This window comes from Lissotriton vulgaris, chromosome 4_1, assembly GCF_964263255.1.
Source record: "Lissotriton vulgaris chromosome 4_1, aLisVul1.2, whole genome shotgun sequence".
Classification (NCBI taxonomy): Eukaryota; Metazoa; Chordata; class Amphibia; order Caudata; family Salamandridae; genus Lissotriton; species Lissotriton vulgaris.
This window is the reverse complement of record NC_141691.1, coordinates 413,921,713-413,941,770: the sequence shown is the minus strand read 5'-3', so window position 1 is coordinate 413,941,770 and position 20,058 is coordinate 413,921,713. Positions and strand designations below refer to the sequence as shown.

At 45.3% G+C, this 20,058-nt stretch overlaps 1 protein-coding gene across 1 annotated transcript in view; it reads left to right on the top strand.

Moving 5' to 3' along the window:
- TNMD (tenomodulin) overlaps positions 1-20,058 on the top strand; it is a 480,057-nt gene that overhangs the window by 96,385 nt on the left and 363,614 nt on the right. The window contains exon 3 of the mRNA XM_086918815.1: positions 14,991-15,140. Within this exon, the coding sequence (XP_086774941.1) occupies positions 14,991-15,140 (150 nt within the window). The remainder of the gene's footprint in view (positions 1-14,990; positions 15,141-20,058) is intronic.

Here is a 20,058-nt window from a genome sequence, read left to right as displayed (position 1 = left end):
CTTGGATGAACCCCGTCTCCGCACCAGACATCACCATGGCCATACTCCAAGGCTACAAGATAACACACTGGGACTGAACCAATAAACAAAAGGAGGAATTGGCATCCTCTACAAGGACACCATCCGCTTCACAACACTAACAGACGACCCACCCCGATAAGGGAACACCTCAACTTCCAACCCCACACAGGCAGAAAAAGCACCATCAGAGGCACCCTTGCCTACAGACACCAGGACCAAGCCCCAGGTTCTGCAATGCCATCCCTGCCCTCATCACCCCAATTATAATCGACTTCCAGCACTATATCTTCCTAGGGAAACTCAACTTCCACCTTGATGACCCTAGCGACACCAACACCACCAACCTCTTGGAGAGCATGAGCAACATGGGCCTCAAAAAGCTTGTCAACTCCACCCACCCACATCGCAGGGCACATGCTCAACCCCATTTTCACCTCCAGCGACAGAGTCAAATTCAACCTCACCTGGTCCGGACACTACAGCATCCATTTCACTAACTCAGGAACCACTAACTCTGGCACTGTGCCCCACCCATCCACATGTAGAAGCTGGAAAAATATATCAGAAGACCAGTAGAACAACTACCTGTGCTCCCACCTCTCAGACTCTACACCTGACCCAGAACAAGCAGCTAAAAACTTCTCCCAGTGGATCACAGAATGCGCTGACAAAATCGCTCCTGCCAAGACAGCTAAGCCCAAAGAACCAACCAAAAGAGCCAGCTGGTTCCCTGAGGAGCTGCAATCTCCCAAGTGCAAATGCCAAAAACTAGAAAGGTAGTGTCACACCAGCAAACAGACAGAAGACAGCACAGCCTTCAGAGCAGCTCTCAACCAGCACCACGGCCTCTTGTAAGAGAATAAGGAAAATGTCCTACCAAAACGCATTGAAGTCACCACAAATCACAGCAAGGAACTCTTTGCAATCATTAAGGAGTTCTCCAACCCAGCTGTCATAGAGAACAACATTACACCCCTAGGAACTGTGCGACAACCTTGCTGACTTCTCTGACTGGTTTGAACGCCAACCCTGCACCGTTGACATTATCAACCAGCTCACAACCACAAACACAAACTGCAAAAACCTGCTCACCCACTGGGACCTCCTCAACAAGCAAGACACTATATCCATCATGAACTCTTTGCCCTCCGAAGTACCCACGGACCGCTGCTCCCACCATGTCTTCAACCTCGGAAGCAAGAGAATTTGCGATGACCTCAGAAAAATCCTTAACACCTCCATCACATCAGCCTCCTTCCCTGGGGACTGGAAACACACTCAAGTGAGGCCCCTCCTGAAAAGCCATCTGCTGACCTAGCCAAACTAAAGAACAACCAGCCCATCTCTCTTCTCCCTTATCCAGCAAGGGTCCGCCAGAAAGTGATCAACCAGCAACTCACCCGACACTTAGACTACCACAACTTTCTGGACCCCTCCCCATCCATATTTCGATCGCTGCCACCAACGACATCAGGGCTCTCCTGAACCACTGAGAAATGGCAGCCCTCATCCTCCTGGACCTGTCAGCCATGTTAGACACCGTCTTCCATCACACCCTGATCAACAGACTCCACCACATCGAGATACAAGGAGATGCCCTCAAAGGGATTACCTCATACCTCACGAGTAGAACCCAGAGGAGCCATCTTCCATCGTTCACCTCAGAGCCCAAGAAGATCATAAGAGGAGGGCCCCAAGAATTGTTTCTCAGCCCCACTCTCATCAAAACCTACAAGACCCCCTACCTGACACCATCAGATTGCACAGACTTAACATCATTGCAGGAGAGTAGGCTCTGCTTCTTATATTTAACCCCACTTTTAGCTGAGGTTTCATAGTTTTTCGACTTTAGTCTAGCTAGGGTTATGCTAGCCAGGACCCCAGCCTAGCTGCTTCCTCTCTAAAATGATTCCATGTACTTTAGGTACACTCCAGTTTGGTTACTAGATTACCCTTATACGTCCCTAGTATATGGTACAAAAGGGGGTGGTGATGGACGGAGCATCTGAATCAATCAAACACTCTCACCCAGTCAAAAGATCTGGGTTTAATCCATCACCGTTCTTTAGCCCACTCTGCCACCCCAGTTCAGACATGGCTATATGCAAATCAGTCTGACCCTGTGCCTCATGGGAACAGTCCAGCCTGAACTGCCAAGCCATGTCTTCCCTGGACCGGAAACAAGCTTCCGATGACCGGTTTCTGGCATTCCAGCTGTCTTCAGCCCGGCTTGCTTGAATCCAGTGGCAAAGTGAGCAAGGGACTCACGTCTGAGCATACCCTGCCACACATATGGCGGCCAAAAGCGGTACAAAAGGGGGTGGTGATGGACGGAGCATCTGAATCAATCAAACACTCTCACCCAGTCAAAAGATCTGGGTTTAATCCATCATCGTTCTTTAGCCCACTCTGCCACCCCAGTTCAGACATGGCTATATGCAAATCAATCTGACCCTGTGCCTCATGAGAACAGTCCAGCCCGAACTGCCAAGCCATGTCTTCCCTGGACCGGAAACAAGCTTCCAAGACCCCCTACCTGACACCATCAGATTGCACAGACTTAACATCATTGTAGGAGAGTAGGATCTGCTTCTTATAGTTAACCCCACTTTTAGCTGATGTTTCATAGTTTTTCGACTTTAGTCTGGCTAGGGTTATGCTATCCAGGACGCCAGCCTAGCTGCTTCCTCTCTAAAATGATTCCATGTACTTTAGGTACACTCCAGTTTGGTTACTGGGTTACCCTTATAAGTCCCTAGTATATGGTACACCATGTACCCAGGGCATCGGTACGCCAGAGGCCTACCAGGGGCTGCAGCATGTACTATGCCACCCCTGTGCAGCCTTCCAAAATGTCACAATAGGTCTGCTACAGCAGCCTGTGTAAGGTAGTGTATGCAACCCTGACTTAGATATAGGTTCCCTATATCTACCTTATATCGCTTCACATATAAACCTGTCAGTCACCCCTATGGCAGGCCTTATCAATCCTGAAGGCAGGTTGCAGGGTTTTGTGTGAGACGGTGCCCATGCATGGGCAGGGCCCCTCTGCAGCCTTCGGAATCTATTCTCCGGGGCTGTTCTGTGATGCAGCCAGACCATATACTCTTGGACACTCCGGTTTGTTTCTTTCTGTACCTTAAGTGTGACATGCATTTCTTCAACTTATTCTCTTGCACAGCTTTCAAAACTTCTTGCACAATCACAATCGTTCATTTACGTTTGATCCTTACTGTATCTATCTGAAATAAATCATTGAAGAGCATGGTTCTTAGTTACTATGCACACTATACTTTTATGATATTCCAGCTTGTACACATCAGAAGTACAATCTCTTGATTTTGATTTCAAATTATTCATTTATAGGACTTACAGACCCCTGATGATGGGTCTTCGACCCGAAATGCATTGGGATGGTCTACACAAAATGTTGAGATACCAAGAATACGCTGAAACTATGTACAGTCATACATGAGAAGTATCATTATGATGACTTACTATTGAAAATAAATGAGACTTTTCAGAATTGACACATCGCAAATTTATTTGTGGAACTTTCTTCAAAAACGTTATTTTACCCACAACAGAGTGCAACAGAGGGACACTAAGTATCCACACTTAGTGCTTCATTCTCTGTGATTGTTGCCAGTATATTTTTTGCATTTTTTTGAATTGTTGTTCAATAGAGACATTCATCAGTAAGATTGACACGGATTGGCTAATGTGTGTGTACTTGTATATCCAGTTCTTCTTGTGTGTGACCTCAAAGGAAGAAGCAAATATAAGGTATATGAAGTCTGGGACTATATTAGATACTTTGCATTAGTGCAAACTAACTGGCAAATTCATGTGGCATTATGTTGCTGCTTGTTTAATACAGGATAGGGCAGGCAAATGTTCAGTCCATATTATATAAGAAGTTATAAATTAGGGTAAACATGGAAATTATAGTTAATGAATTAATAGAGCAAATAGATTTTTCAACGCTACTGATAATTATGTAACATAGTAGACTTAAATGCTATTGCCTCGCGGTTAGTCGTATTTTTCAAAGTTGGAAAGTGCAAAACACGCATTTCCTTACTTTCTGCTTATAAAACATTGCGAAAAATAGAGAGACATCTCTTTTGTTCTTGCACTTCCCCGGTGCAAATACCAGTTGGCTTATTCCACTTTACACATGCAGGTAACTTTTAAGAACATTGATTCAACCTATTTTTGCAGCATTTCAAAGTTTGTGCAACTCAGGCCCCGGAAACCTGGTTTCCATCTTATCTGTTAGCTAACAACCCGACTTTGCACGCACAGTGAATTAGAATCTGTTTTCTTCTTCAACCTCTCATGTATGTTATGTTTTGTTTCTAGGAACTGTCCTCCCATTATGCTATGTAATAAATGAAATTTGTTTTACATAGTCGAAACTCAAGTTTTTAACAACTTGCTGAAGGTAGCAGTCTACACTAAAATCCCTTCTGGAAAAGAATTGTGTAGCTTGAGGATATAGAGTGATGTTATACCAATTATATTTTCTGGCAGCTGACATATATTTAACACATCGTCCACCGCAGGAGGATTGCTTAAAACTTGGCACTCCCTGAAACACACGACTACATTTGATCCAGCACCGTTTCAGCAGCAGCAGCCCCAGCAGTCAGTCACCTCAGCGTCGTGTCACCTGCACTTCTGCCTATCCTTATCTGTTTCTCACTTCACTTGACATAATTTCCTGCTTGTGATTTTTCCTATTTTATAAGTGCTCACATCCAGTGACTGTAACTTGTCTTTTTCTATCAATTTCTGAACTCTGCTTCAGAAACGGTTATCAGATAAAGGAATCACGATGTTTGTGGCTGATGCGTGTCATTCCATTTCTCAGCCAAATGTGGCTCGGATAAGGCATTCTACGATCATGTGACCACTGTCTGTGAAATATTACTTTGTGGGTTAAAATATCCTGTCACATATTTGTAAATTGTTATTTTTATGACACAGGACATAAAATGTACATTTTGGCACTTTTTATAATGCCCTTGAGAACCTGCATAAAGGCAAAATGTTTAGACTACTTTATCCTGCATCTCCCGAGAGAATACTAAACTGAAATAGCACAGAAGTATTAAAGAGTAAAAGCTTTAGCATACTGTGTTGGAACGTCTCATTTGAAAGTGATCGCTCCGTCTCTTGGAAAGCCCCTTGCTTCTAATTGATCCACGCGATCTGCTTTTTTCAATTACATGAGTTGTGATTGAATAACTTGTATTTAACCTTCAAATCTAGTTTGATAATTCAGAAGTCACAAACACAGTGGCACCAGATTTGCTTATTTATGAGATGTTGTCAAGCATAGACAAGACCCCAACAGGTTCCAGGGGATAGACAAGCATTTGAACTGCAATCGGTCTCGCCTTTGGGACCGTATATATTTAGCTATCCAGCACATTAGCCTGGGTGCTGACACATCTGCTGTTCTTTGACATGGAGGGAAAGTAAGCACCAAACTGCGTGACACGCCAGGTATGGGAACACATGGAGGGAAATATTGCCTTTCAGTGGGAAATGGTATAGTCCAAAGATGTTTTTTTATATAAAAGCAGGGCCTTCAGTGATCTTTTCATTGAAAATACAAGATTGAAAAAATAATTTTGTCTACGGGTGCTCCTAGAAGTCAATTTCTATGGACTGGAATCTAGAGAATGCTAAAGTGATACTGGTATTTTACTGACCTCTGCTGGTCGTTTTCTATCAAGACAGATAAATAGAGGCAGTTGAACAGAAGAAAAAGTCCCTAAGCGGAAGCAGACAAGTCCTAGGGGTGATCTCCGGAGCCCACAAAGTACATACACATATAAGTATATACTAAAGTATACACTGAAGTATATACAAGAGGTCTTGAATGCTCGACCTAAAAAACTAACATAAAGTCAATATAGTCAATGGACGAACAACAGTAGGCCATATAAGTAATAATCAAGGGAGATAGATAGATAGATAGATAGATAGATAGATAGACAGACAGATAGATAGATAGATAGATAGATAGATAGATAGATAGATAGATAGATAGATAGATAGATAGATAGATAGATAGATAGATATTTGACAGATTTGACAGCACAGAGCTCTGGCAGAGAATAAGCAGGAGATTGTACCCAGGTGGGGACATAACATAAGCCTTTAATTTGCCTTTCTAGTATCCCTTGCATAATATATGTCAATCTATGATATTATGTGAGCATTTAGGGTGACATTCTATCTACTCCAATCAGGGTAACAGCTGATCCATTACAGACTGTGGGCATGCAGGGTAACATTGAGGCAATCAAAGGCTTCATAGGGACCAAGCCATGGTATGATGTGGGTATTCCAGCTGACATTCTTGCTAAAATTACTTGTACCCAACCTAGGCAACTACTGAAAATTCCTTACGTAATAGGGTTCCATACTTGACAAACAGTGGGCATTCGAGATGACAATCTGGCTATCCGAGGAATAGTAGCCGTCCATCCATGACATAATGTGCGCTTTCAGGGCGACATTCAGGCTACCCCTCACATAACAGGCTCCCAGTCATGATGTATAGTGATTATGGAGGGTACATCCTTGATACTGGCCATATAACAGGGCCATTTCGGATCCTGTGAGCATTCATGATCACATTTTGGCAATCCTACCTATCATAGGAGTCATCCTTGGCAAACAAGTGGCATTCATGTGGACATTCTCTCTATCGATTGCACAATAGGGCCCTATTCATGACTTACATTTGTACATTAGCAGTGTCATTCAAGTCATTCTGTTTTACAGGCCATTGTTGCAGCCGATTTTAGACACAATGTGAGCATTCACAATAATATTGTCACTGTCTCTGGCATAATAAGGGCTGTTAGACCTGGCTTTTCCAGCAGGTTTATCACCAGACTTTTTCCTTTTTGGACTCCTGGTTTGGACCCTGTTTTTGTTGGTTTTATGACTCTTGGCACTTTGCCACTGCTGATCAGTGCTAACGTGCATATGCTCTCCCTGTAAATTGTTGTCATGGATTAGTGTTTCCACAATTAGCTTATTTGGTTTAATGGTAAGTCCCTAAGTACAGTGCACTGTGTGTGCCCAGTGCCTATAAACCAAATGCTGCTAGTGGGGGTACAGCACTTATTGTGCCACCCACACAAGCAGCCTTGCAAAAGGGTCTTAGGCCTGCCATTGCAGTGCCTGTGTGCAGTCTAGTACTGCCATGTCGGCCTGGTAAGTGCACCACTTGCCAGGCCCTAACCATCCCCTTTGTTACATGTTAATCACCCCTAAGGTAGGCCCAAAGTACCCCTGTGGACAGGGTGCAGTTTATGTGAAAGGTAGGACATATCCTAATGTGTGTGATATGTCCTGATAGTGAAATACTGCCCAGTTAGTTTTTCACTATTGAAAGTCTATATGTCCCCTAGGATAGTATGGGCAGTTTACTCATAATATCTTATAAGTAAACCTGCCCATGGGAACAAGGATCGGAAAATGGAGTTTTGTATGCCTGAACTCAGAATCTGAAGATGCATCTTTTAGTAAGGATGTTTTTAATTTTTCTGGATTTGAAAATACCACTATTAGAAAATAGGTACTTTCTTGCTTAGCCATCCTGTGTGTCTGCTAGGTTTGTGCATTGACTATCTGGCTTTGGAGTGACAGGGGCTGGGATGTGGTTTCTGTTCAGACAGCCACTTGGGGGGAGGGGGGGTAAGGTGTGTCCTGCCTTTCCAGGGTGAGTCAGGGCTGAGCTGAATAAACCTGGACTGCATTTAGAATAGGGGGAGGTTATTTCCCTTTACACCTGAATGGGCCTGGTCTGCCGTGGACAATGCTGCCTCCACCTCCTGCCAGGAAGCTGACCCAGAGAGGACAGAACTGGTTTGAGCTGAGCACAGACACTCACTGCCTATAGAGAGCAAATTCTGTTGTGCTATAAAAAGTGGGGCCCAGACCCTTGAACTTTAGATTGCTTCGGGAATTCAAGAGGAACCTTTGCCATGGAGAAGTGCTTGAGAAACTGAAAGAGAAGTACTGCCCCTTTGCTGTGTGCTGTTTGGGGTAAGCCTGCAGTAGCTGTTTCTGCCAAGGAGAGGATAAAGACGTTGCTGTGTTCTGTGTATCCTGCTTGAGGAAGATCTCCAAGGGCTTGAAGTAGAGCTTGCCTCCTGTTTTGAAGTCTCAGGGATTCAAAGACTTCACCACCAGCTCCCCTGACCGTCCTTGCTGTGAGTTCTGACCTGCCAGGAGGTGCCTGCTGCTGAATTGGGCCTCTGGAGGTTGTTACTGCAGTTTAGAGCTGGAAAAAAGTGTGACGCATCCGCATCTGTTTCCGACGCTTCGCTGAAGAAACCGATGCAGCGCCTGCCAGTGGCGGGAGAAAACGCTGCACGCCGCATCGGGTGCATCGATCTACGAAGTCCGAGAATACTGCGCCAATTCCGGCGCAGGCTGTGCGGCTGCAAGAACCAACGAATGGTGGGACCGCAGCTGAAGAAACCAATGAAGCGCCATTGCCGCATTGAGAACAGACATATCCCCGATCATCACACATCACACCGGAGCAGCAAGTCTATGAGAACGCTGGGGCAGCAGTAAGAAACTGATATATCTCCTCCCTATACAGTAAGATACTGACGCATCACCTCCCATTTAGTAAGGAATCGACGCATCACTTCCCCTACGTGGCAGTAAGGAACCTACACATCACCTCGTCTGAAGTAAGAAACCGACGCATCACCTTCCCTGTGGCTGTTTTTGTTTGTGACTATGATGCATCCAAGGTGCTTGGTGTTGAACGTGTCACAACTATAGTTTGCTTTGGACAGTCTTCTACCTTTTAAAAATCATATTTTGATTACCTTATTGTGGATTTTTGTCATTTTGGTCTTGTTTGGTTTAGATAAAGATTAAATTTTTTTCTAAACTGGTGAATTTGAATTTGAATTTGAATTTAAAGGTATTCATTGAGCGCTCGTTTACCTAGCGGTTTCATGGCGCTGTGCGGGTGGAATCCTAAATCAGGTAGCAGAGCGATTTAAATAGTAAAAGCCTGTGAGAACAAAAGAGTTTTCAAAGTACTGCGAAACTCCAAATAAGATGGTATTGTTCTCATAGAGAAAGGTAGAAAGTTCCAAAACAACGGAACAAGGACAGAGAACTTGGAACCTCCCATTCTGCTCTTCCTGTACCGGGGCACCACCAGGAGAGACAGAGAGGAGGAGCGCAGTTGTCTGCTAGGAATGTAGGGTTCAATTTTGGACTTAATAAAAGTCGGAGCTGTTCCTGCAAGGGCCTGAAACGTAATACAGCCCGTCTTAAAAATGGCCCTTTCTCTAATAGGGGGCCAATGGAGAGATCTGAGGAGGGGAGTGACGTGATGTGATTTGGGTAAGCCATAGACCAAGCGGGCAGCTTGGTTCTGCATGAGTTGAAGTTGTCGAATGGCGTAGGCAGGAGCACCGTTATACAGTACGTTACCGTAATCTAAACGAGAAAGAACCATAGCCATAAGAATCAACTTAAGAGCTGAGAAAGAGAAAAACCGTGAGATCTTTCGAATAGTGCGCAAAGTAAAAAAACAAGAACAAACCACTGTGCTAATCTGAGAATGTAAAGTGAGGTGTTGATTAAGCGTAATCCCCAGTGTCTTAACAGAGGAAGAAGGGGTAGGGGAAAGACCAAAAGAAGGGGGCCAGAAGATAGACGACCAAGGGTTGAGTTTACCACCAGTGAGGAGAAGCTCGGTTTTATCAGGGTTGAGTTTAAGATGGTTGAAATTCATCCAATCCCTGATAAAGACCATCACCAACTGGAAATGGTGGATAGAGTCAGGAGAATCAGAAAGGTTAAAAATGAGCTGGAGGTCATCGGCATAATTAAACACTGTGACCTCCATCCTCTGCAAAGCAAAAATGAGTGGAAAGATATATAAATTAAAGAGAAGAGGGGAGAGAGAAGATCCCTGGGGGACGCCACATTGCACTTTGCGCGTGGGGGAGGAAAAGTCCGCCAGATGAACTGCCTGTGAGCGGTCTCTCAAAAATGAACTAAGCCAGACCAGGGCAGAGCCTCCAATGCCTGCCGCCTCGACACGGGAAAGAAGGATGGAATAGTCCACCGTGTCGAAGGTGGCCGACAGGTCAAGAAGAACCAGTGCCTGTGGGAGGTTAGCATCTAGCCCCTCTCTAAGTGTGTCCATGACAGAGACCACCACTTTTTCGGTAGAATGGAGAGGGCGGAACCCTGCTTGGCATGGAGCGAGATAGCCACTGTCCTCGATGAAAGAACTGAGGACTTTAGTGGCGTGGCGTTCAAGAACCATGGCCAGATAAGGAAGGAGGGAAATAGGCCGGTAGTTTACTAGCGCTGTTGGATCTGCACCTGTTTTTTTTTTAATTGGGATGATGGTAGCTGTTTTATGGCAGAGGGGAACAGTTCCTAATTTAAGGGTCTCATTGAGAAAAATAAGGGGAGAGGAGGGGCAGGTCAGGAAAATATCACGCAAGATATGGGCCGGGCAGATGTCGGAAGGGGATCCAGACTTGAGATAGGGAAGCAGGGAAAGGAATGTTTCTTTAGACAGGGGAGTTATATGATCAAGGTGATGAGTAGTGGAGTGGTGTGGCTCACTGGTTAGAGGTGGCAGACCTGGAATCAGAGGACGGCTCGGGACCAGGGTTCAATTCCTGACGCGGCAGGGTCGTGGACCAGGGTCAGCGGACTCGATGATTCTTGCCTCGGTGCCTACTCTAACCAGGGATCACACTCGGCAACTCTGGGCTATTAGCTTGCCTCATCTCCACAACGGCCCCCCACATACGCCGGGGATGCCTGGTTTCATCTTGGATATACCCAGTAGGGACCATCTCACAGGGAAAGCCAGGACGGGTTCTCCAGCGGTCTACAGCGTGGAGATACCCCATGTGGGGTGATTCAGGCGCTTTACAAGACATCATTACATTACGTGGTGGGTCAAGGTTTAAAAAAGCTGGGGAAGGAGAGGGAATGTTAGCCTTAATATCTGCAATTTTATTAATGAAAAAATTGTTCAGGGAATCACATAGGGTTGAGAAGGTACAGGCTTGGAAGTGGTCCTGTCTGAAGAGGCCAGTTCAAAGACTGTAGCAAAGATTTCCCTGGGTTGGCTCTCTGCCCTGAGGATCTTATTGGAAAAGTAGCTGGTTTTAGCGTTGAGGATGGCTTTCTTGTACTCAGCTTGAATAGAGGAGTACAGTAGTTTAGAGGCAGTGCAATAAGTATGTCTCCAAGCACGTTCTGCTCGGCGGACAGACAGTTTTTTCTCCTTGAGCTCAGGGCCGAACCATTTGTTAACATCATAGGCGTGTCGTACCCTAATGCGCCTTAGAGGGGCCACCTGGTCACAGGCATTGGGCAGCCATTTATTTATGGTCTCTGCTTGGAGCGGTATGGCAAGTTCCTCTATCGCTGGGCTAGAAGCTGATAGAGAGGAGCAGAGGGAAGAGATGTCAGCTTTGCCCCAGTTACGAGCCCAGGTGTTCCTAGGCAGAGGGGGTTTTGTGGTTAAACTTAAATCCAAAGAAAAAGAAATCAAATAGTGATCGGACCACAGACAGGGGGTGACGGTGAGAACGGGAATAGGGATATTAAGAGACCAAACTTGGTCCAGAATATGGCCCTGAACATGGGTTGGAGTATGAATGTGTGATATGAAATTCAGACTGTGAAGTAGATCGGTGAAATTGTGGTGTCCATTTGAAGCATTACTGTATGTGTGCACAAATGCTTTACATACTACCTTTGAGATAAGCCTATCTGCTTGCGCCAAGCTACCAAGGGGGCGAGCTGGGGTTATTTTAGAAGTGTACCCCCCCTTACCTTGACTAGGAAGAAGGGTCCCTACTTGGAAAAAGGTGCAAGCTTTCGCCAACTAGAGACCCCCATTTCTAACAGGGACCATGCATGATAATAGTCCCCCACTGATTAATGTAGGCATTCTCTGTGGTATTCTGGCAGTCCCTCACAAAACAGAGATCACTCCATGATATACTGTGAGCCTTTAAGGTGATAAACTCTCCAAGCACAATACTGGCTTATTGATGGTATACTGTATGCATGCAGGGTAAAATTGTGACTAGCGCAGGCATAGTAGGGGCCCATCAATGGCATATTGTGGGAATACGGTGAGCATCAATATAAATTCCAAATATCCTAGGCATAGCAGAGGCCCATCCTTCACTTCAAGTGGGCATTCATGTACCTTCTGTCTCACTTTGCCGAGTAAGTCTTATCCATGACATACCATAGGCATTATAGCAACCTTCTGGCTATCCGTCATCTAATCTATGTCCATCACTTGCATATTGTCAGCATTCCTGAGCACAATCTGGATATCTCACACATAATTGTGGCCCATCCTGGACATAATGGGGCATTCTTGACGATAGTCCAGCTATCATGTACCTACTAGTGGTCCATCATTGACATAATGCTGGCGTTCAGGGTGACATTTTGGCTATCCCATGGAAAATAAGGGTCCATTTCTGGCATATGGTGGGCATTCCTGGTGATATTTTGGGTATCCTTCAGAAAATAGGAGCTCTTAAATGACTGAAGGCATTCAGAGTGAGAAACTGGCTATCATAGGAATAATAGCTTTTAGCTACTGTATCTACTGTAACGGGTCCTTCTGTTACATTTTGTGGACATTCAGGGCAACACTCCAACTATCTCAAGCATAATAGGAACCCATCAATGACAGTGTCGCCAGTCAGGCTACCCCAGGCATATAAGGTGCCCTTCCGTTTCTAGCTCTCTTAGGCATGGTAGGGTCCAATGCATGACACAGAGTAGCCATTCATGGTTGCATTCTGTCTATCCTTTACACAATAGAGGCTTTTCGATCACATACAGTGACCATTCGGTGCAGCATTCTAGCTATCCCATGCACAATAGGGTCCTATATCATGAAATACTGTGGGCATTCTTGGGGTCATTCTGGCTATTTCTTGCATAATATGGCTCAGCCATAATGAAATGTGGACGATCAGGGCGGCATTATTGGTAAAGCTTGCATAAATGTGACAATTGCCTGGCATATTGTAAGCATTTTGGTCAGCATTCTAGCTATCCTTGGCATAATAGTAGTCACCCTTGATGTACTCTAGATGTTTAGGGCAACACAGTGGTCATCAATTGAACGGGCACAACAGTTGCTATCCTTGAATTTATGTGGCCCTTCATGACACAATTCTGACAATTCATAGAATATTAGCGGTGAAAATCCCTTCCACATGCTGAGCTTCACTGGTATTTAATGATGCTAAATGAGCTTGAAAGGGAGGATCTGTCCTTGAGTGACATAGGTTCGCGTTAGTGGTTCGTTAAAATAACACGCAGATGTTTTTGGACCAACCATATATTTTTTAAAAATGTAAAGCTATTATTTTCTTGGAAATGAAAATCTTCTTTTCGGCAGAAATACGTTTACCTATGAAAATGGTAAGTTTTGTATTTCATGGTGACAAGTCTATATTTTCAGAAACTTGTAAATTGATGTTTAGGACAAAAATGTACGTGTGTCTAAAATATATATTATAAAAACAACATGTATTATGCATGAAATGCATGTGAATATTAGGAGACATGTTGTTTCTTCCCCCTTGCTAAAGGGGGGAATTTTCCAGACAAATTGCATTAAAGTAAATACATTGACCAAACCCCTGACTGTGCTCTTCAAATGTTAAATGTTGTTTTAAAAATATTATCACATAGTCTGTAGGTTTTAGTATTATTAAATGCAATTGGAGGATATGTTTGCAAACAATGTTTACTAAAAAAAAAAATTGTCAAACGACATTTAGTCCATGATATTATAGTAGTATGCTCTCATGAACGCAGCCTCTCCAGCAGGGAAGCCAGTATGTAGCGCCTTCCTGCAGGGTCCTCCTGGCACGCTCGCAGGCCAGCACCTCACACAGACTCCCCTGCTGGGAACATCCCTTCGAGCACTGTGAGGGGCTATTCAGTGTGATAAATTTAATGGAACTACTCTTAACGTAATTATATTGCTCGGTTCCAGACAGTTCTGGACTGCACACGTTTTCTTCTAGCCTAAAATTCCTCACTGAGGCGAGCCAGCAATACTGGTGGCGCAGGGCATTCTGTCTGTATTGTGCTATTATTTTTTAGATGGGGCATGCCGATGCAAAACCTAGGAAAATGTAAATAATTTCCGGAGGCTTTGCATTTGCTTACTGAAGATTAACACAAATTGCCCACACTTACTTACTACCTGTGTGGGCTTACTACATGACTAGTTTTGAGTCGTTTCTTCATCTGTATTTTTATATATTATCACTGCTGCTACCTGAAACGTAAGTCTATAAGACTGTGTAAACAGTCTGCTGACAGATAATAGGAGATCTACCTAAGTTAGCAGTAGCATTATTTTTTTAAGCCTTTAAGAAATCTGCAGGTCTGCAGTACAAGGCCTCTGATGCTGAAATGTGCATAACATTTGATTATGTCTTTCGACCATTTGTAAAAGTTTTCTTGGGGGGACTAAGCTTGCCTAGCATACAACAAAAGTATTGGAATACCAAAATATTGCCCCGCTGAATGTCTGGATTTTCAGCCAATTCACCTGAAAACTGTGATGCACAATGCGCTCTCTGACCATGACATTTTCTCGGGGTCGAGCCTACCCAATTCCTGCTAATCGAGGTCGGGCTAACTGGTAACATTAAATTTGAGCATGTATTTACACCCCAACACTTTCAGAAACGAAACTGATCTTGGACCAGTGGGTTGATGCACAGATTAGTGCTCTTCTCTTCATACAACATTCACATTTTGGTGCCCACAGGGCAATTGAAGATGATTCAAATAATTTGCAGATTGCTTCGATGCGTTATTTTCTTTCTTGTTCTGGCAGCCCAATGACATGTGGCTTTCCTTTCTTTTTATTTTAGATCTATGATGCAGAATATACAATCCTAAACCAAGGGGAGAAGAAAGCAACCGTGCTTATGGAAATTGATCCTAAAAACAGAACTGAGACTTTTTGGACAGCTAATGGCACCGGCACGGATGAAATGATAGAGATACACGACTTTAAGAGCGTGAGCATTGAGAAAATATTTTGTTTCCTGTTATTTTTGAGGGACATGGTTATTTCAGTGAGATTTACTACTGCCTTGTGTCTTAGTTAAGAGATGTGCATTCTTTTCCAGATGCGAGCCGCCTCTGGAATTTGCTTTAAGTACTTTTTTTTCTCAGTTGTGCAGGCAGAGTAAGTTGCAATAAATCATGATGGTTAGTGGAATGTAGCTGACATGGTCATAACTGCACACCCAGTAATATTTCAGATGGGAATAGTTGTCAGTGCTGCAAAGCTTTATGCATCACCTGCAGAACTTTGGAAACTATTATACAGTAACGTGTAGGTGTGCGGGCCGAATACTTGCTTGTGACTGATAAAAGAATCCTGCATGTCTACAATGGCGTATCTGACACATTAGCCACGATGGCGGTTGAGAGCCCAATTCAAAAATCTATCTTGCACATGCAAGTGAAGAGTGCACGTGGATTTTTAAATGAATATAAGTGTACTTTTGTAAATCAGAGGTGTTTTTACAGTCGTAAAAAGATTAACAAACACAAATATTAATATTTTCTTCAGAGTAAAGGTGCCTCCAGTCAGTCAAAGCCGGGAATGTATGCATACCCACAGACCAGTGGCGTGACAACAGTCACTGTATCCCCCACATTGCGGGGGATGGGGTGCTCCCGAGTTCCATGGAGGCATGCTCAGGCACTCTGCACGTGTGTTGGTTGAGCTCATGACTGCGTCAGGGGCCTGGGCGGCCTGCTCCATGCGCATCGCAAGGGGGCCGCAATCAGGCTATTCACGACCTTCTCTCCACTCATTTCCCCCTCCCCGCAATGCCCGTGAACACACATCAGAATCTCCAACAGTCATAGTGCCAATATCGCCAACACTTCTCAGTTCTTATACAGCAACATACATAAATAAACCACAAGACACCTTCTCAGTTTTCGTACAGAAAAATACATAAATAAACCACACAACACCTTGTTAGTGGAGAAAATTGCTGCAGGTTTATTTGCATAACAAATATGCCAATATGGTGGGTTATCTTACGCGCGATCCAAGGGCAGGCCAGCCCCTATCATGCCTGCCCGCCTGAGGAGCCAAATGACACCGTGGCCGTCACCATTCGGTGGTTACCAATTTTGGGAGGGGCCACCCCTCCCATCAGTAGACCGCCAGTCCACGGACTTATCACACCCCCCAAAAGGGGGACGGAGCGTTCCAGGCAGCCCCCGGTTGCTCAGGCCCACAACAGCCCATAGGACTAAAGGGGCGCCATAGCTCTTCCAGGGGACAACGCTAAGACATCCCTAGCTATACCTGTCTTTGCACCTTTGTTGTGCTGCGGCACATAGTACCCTTCTGTACCTTGCAGATTCTGGATCGCCCTGTAACTCCTCCACAGCTCTGGGGGTGGCCACTGTCACAACCAGGGCCCCCCACCAAGGTAGGCATATTTACCTACATACTGCTGATTCCTGGGCCTCTCCCAGGTCCAGCCAAAATGAGTCCAAGCCCATACTAGACCGGAGGCCAACATGCCCCTTCTGGACAGGTGCCCCCATCCTTTTTTAAACTCCCTTTGGACTTTAGCACGTGGTCAGCATGCCTGATAAAACCAATACTCCTCTGTTCAGGGCCTCTACACCTGGCACTCTTGATTTACCCTGCGTGAGGTTTCCACGGCAACCCTTGGCCTGGCCCCTCCCATACCACATTGGGGTATCTTAGACCATCAAACACACATGGACACCAATGGTTGCATAACTTACACCAGGAAGAATTCAATTCTGGCAGCAGGACCCTCCTATCCTGGAAAGTCAAATCATTGCTCCCAAGTGCCAGACCACAGTGATGAGAGGGGAGACACACAACCCCACCCTTGCTGTGCTTCAACAGAAGCTGTTCCAGTGCCTGCACCATAACACTACCCCTCCCCAGGGTGACTCACAGTCGGTTGTACCCTTTAACTCCTTGGGATTCCCATCGCCCCACCTGAAAGCATGTCCTGGAGAGTCTTAAACTTGAAGGGGGACCCAGTATCCGGGGCACTCGCCTCGCCTAGTCCTTCAGTGCTGCCCTGAAAAGGCGAGACATAGTAGGTTCGACCTTCGCCCCCATAGAGTATAATGGCAACTGCCAACCGGTGCTGTGTCGCCACACTGTTGTCCCTACACCAGCGAGTGTATATGCGCCCAGGATAACTCAAAACAGCTAATTGTTAACATTGCCTGGCTGAAGGACAATACCTTAACAAGCAACTCCTGATAAGATGTGCCAATGCGGGTGGAAGTAAGCGATATCAAGCCCGCCTTACTTCCTCTCACCCAGTTATCTGTGCATAGCGCTTGTTGGAGCATGTCCATCGAATTAAGCCAGTCACCACCCTAGATGACACATTGCCCTCCCAAACGTCTGCTAGTATCCCAGGGAGCAGACAAGACAGTGTGAACAGGAGGGGCCATCTGTATAAATACCTGCCCTTTTTTAGAATACTGGGAATGCTAAGTGTTCTTTAATACTTAGTAGCCAATTTGTGCTTAACCCAGAGTTTCCCCAATCTTTGGACCATAGCACACTTGTTGAATGACAACATCCACAACCTGCATGGCTGCCAACCAAGGCTATAGGGCGGGAGCATTTACACATGTTTATTGTTGCTCCTCTCAATGTACTCGTATCGACTTCCAAAGGATGAAATGCTAAGAGGACCTACCAGGATCCGAACCTGTGAGCTTTAACACAACCCTCTTTCAGTTCTGCCGCTCCCCAGGCCTGTAATCTTGTATCCCAGTACTGACTTCTGGCCTCTTAACCCTTATTTGGGCATGCTGAGCTATAAACTCTCCTCCAAAACGCCTGCCAACCGGCTGACCACCAAAATTGCAGTCCCAATGTTAGCTGACAACTCCCAAGGAAAATGTGTTTAGCTCAAGCAACTGGTAACATGCATAAATTAATCTTAACTATGACTGCAAAATGTGCTCTGGTAGTTGTCCGTATTAGTGCTCCATCCCCTCCATAACAGCACTATCAAGGCAATCCGCACACTCTTGGTAATGGCACACTCAAGCCGCAGCTGACAGAAAGTGCCTATTCGTGTGTAGCCCCTAACCTTATGTTTTTTACTAACGGTATACCAGGATTATGTTGAAACTTAGCTAGCTTTACTGCAGAGTGCGCGTTGCACAATCGCAGGTGTGTCTTTGCCTATTCAATTTCTGGCTGCAAAGTTTGATGACATTGCCAGCCCCCATCCCGGGTGAAAAGAAACAAAGCTTTACTGCTACCCATGTGAGCCGCTGCTGGCGTTAATGCAGGTCCAAATAGCACTCGTAAACTAGATGCTGTACTATAGCATTAGAGGGCCGTTGCAGTACTTTATTAATGTCCAAGGCCAACCTATGCCCAGTCTGGCAGAGACAAGAGAGGCTGTAAATATAAAGCTCATTAAGATGATCGTTAGATAGACCCAACAGGGAGTGATCTTGTGAAATGAGATAGGGACCACCGCCACCACACACCGCATTTGAATCAGTCCAGGTTTACTTTGCCATGTGCAGTAGTGCCACCACAATTCGCTGGCATCTAACCTGTGCAGTGTCCTGTTCTGTGCAGTCCCCCTCATGATTCCACTGGGCACCTCTGCCTGATGTGTGTGACCTGGGTGCATGGTACAGTTGCATGGCAGCCTACCAGTGAGATAATACATCACATACCCCATAAGTAAAGCTACCTGCCTTTACTAGAGTCTTGCCTGGCATTCCTTCATGCCCAGATATACCCACCGATAATGGCTCGACTTGGTCAATTGACCCCACCACACATCAAACCCACAGAGACAAGATGTGGCCTGTTAACCTGCCCCAAACTCTGCGGAAACCACAAATAAGCAGGATCTGACATAAATGAGAGGATCCCCCAGTTGCAGCTGCTGCTATTAGATGGAAATCCCCCAGTTGCCACTTGAGCTTAAAGCTGCTGCCCTGTGCACGTTATAAGCGCTGCGGTACCTAACTTCATGTCCCTCACTGTGCAGCCCCACTGCAGTCACCTCCCCGAGAAAATCGTGCACATCCCGCATCTGCTAATGTGTATCATCTAGCAGACAAGTGGGTGGGAGCAGGGGGGAACAATCTGTGCATATAACTGCTGTATCTTGAAATGGAAATGACAACTGTTCTCAATACATGGTAGACTTTAATGCTTTAACCCATTCTTTCCCCAGGATTTGGGACAGCAGCCTGCTTGTAGATAACAGCTTCCACCCCCGCGCTGCATGGCTCTCTGGGTGGGAAATGTTATGCGTAACTCCAACCCTGTAAATGCCCTCAATTCCAGAGCACACATCCTTGTGGAATTTAAATGAGTAGGGACCTCCTATGGCAATACTGAAGAGTACTCTGTGTTGGTGTATTGTGCTAGACATTGCCTGTGTCACTCCCAGCTTGCGTATCTCCTGCGTATACCCTTCTAAAAGGTAACTTGGTGCTGCAAAGCATGTGTTTCCTGCTACCAACATATGGGCTCAACCCTCAGAAGAGCTTAGGCTCGGTGAGCTATTGGGTGCCTAACCTATCCCTTCCCCTGGAAGCTCAACAACCGCTGCAGTTTTGCAAACCCAACTATGCACCACAATCATTGACCTACCCCTGCAGAGGGAACAACCCCTCTGCCTCTGAAACTCGTAATGAGCTCAGCTGGCTGAAGTCTTGGCTAAACTCAATTACTAGCTTGTGTGCTCGGGCCTATCAAAAGTAAATGTAATTCCATTACTACTGTTGTGCAAGAATCCCACAACCATTGGCTCTCCATGGTTCAATACCTTCCTGCTAATAATGGCTTCCTTGAAAAAAAAATTACATTCTCATGTTCTGCAATGAAGGGACTGCAAGACTAATGACCCTGCATTCTGGATGAAACAA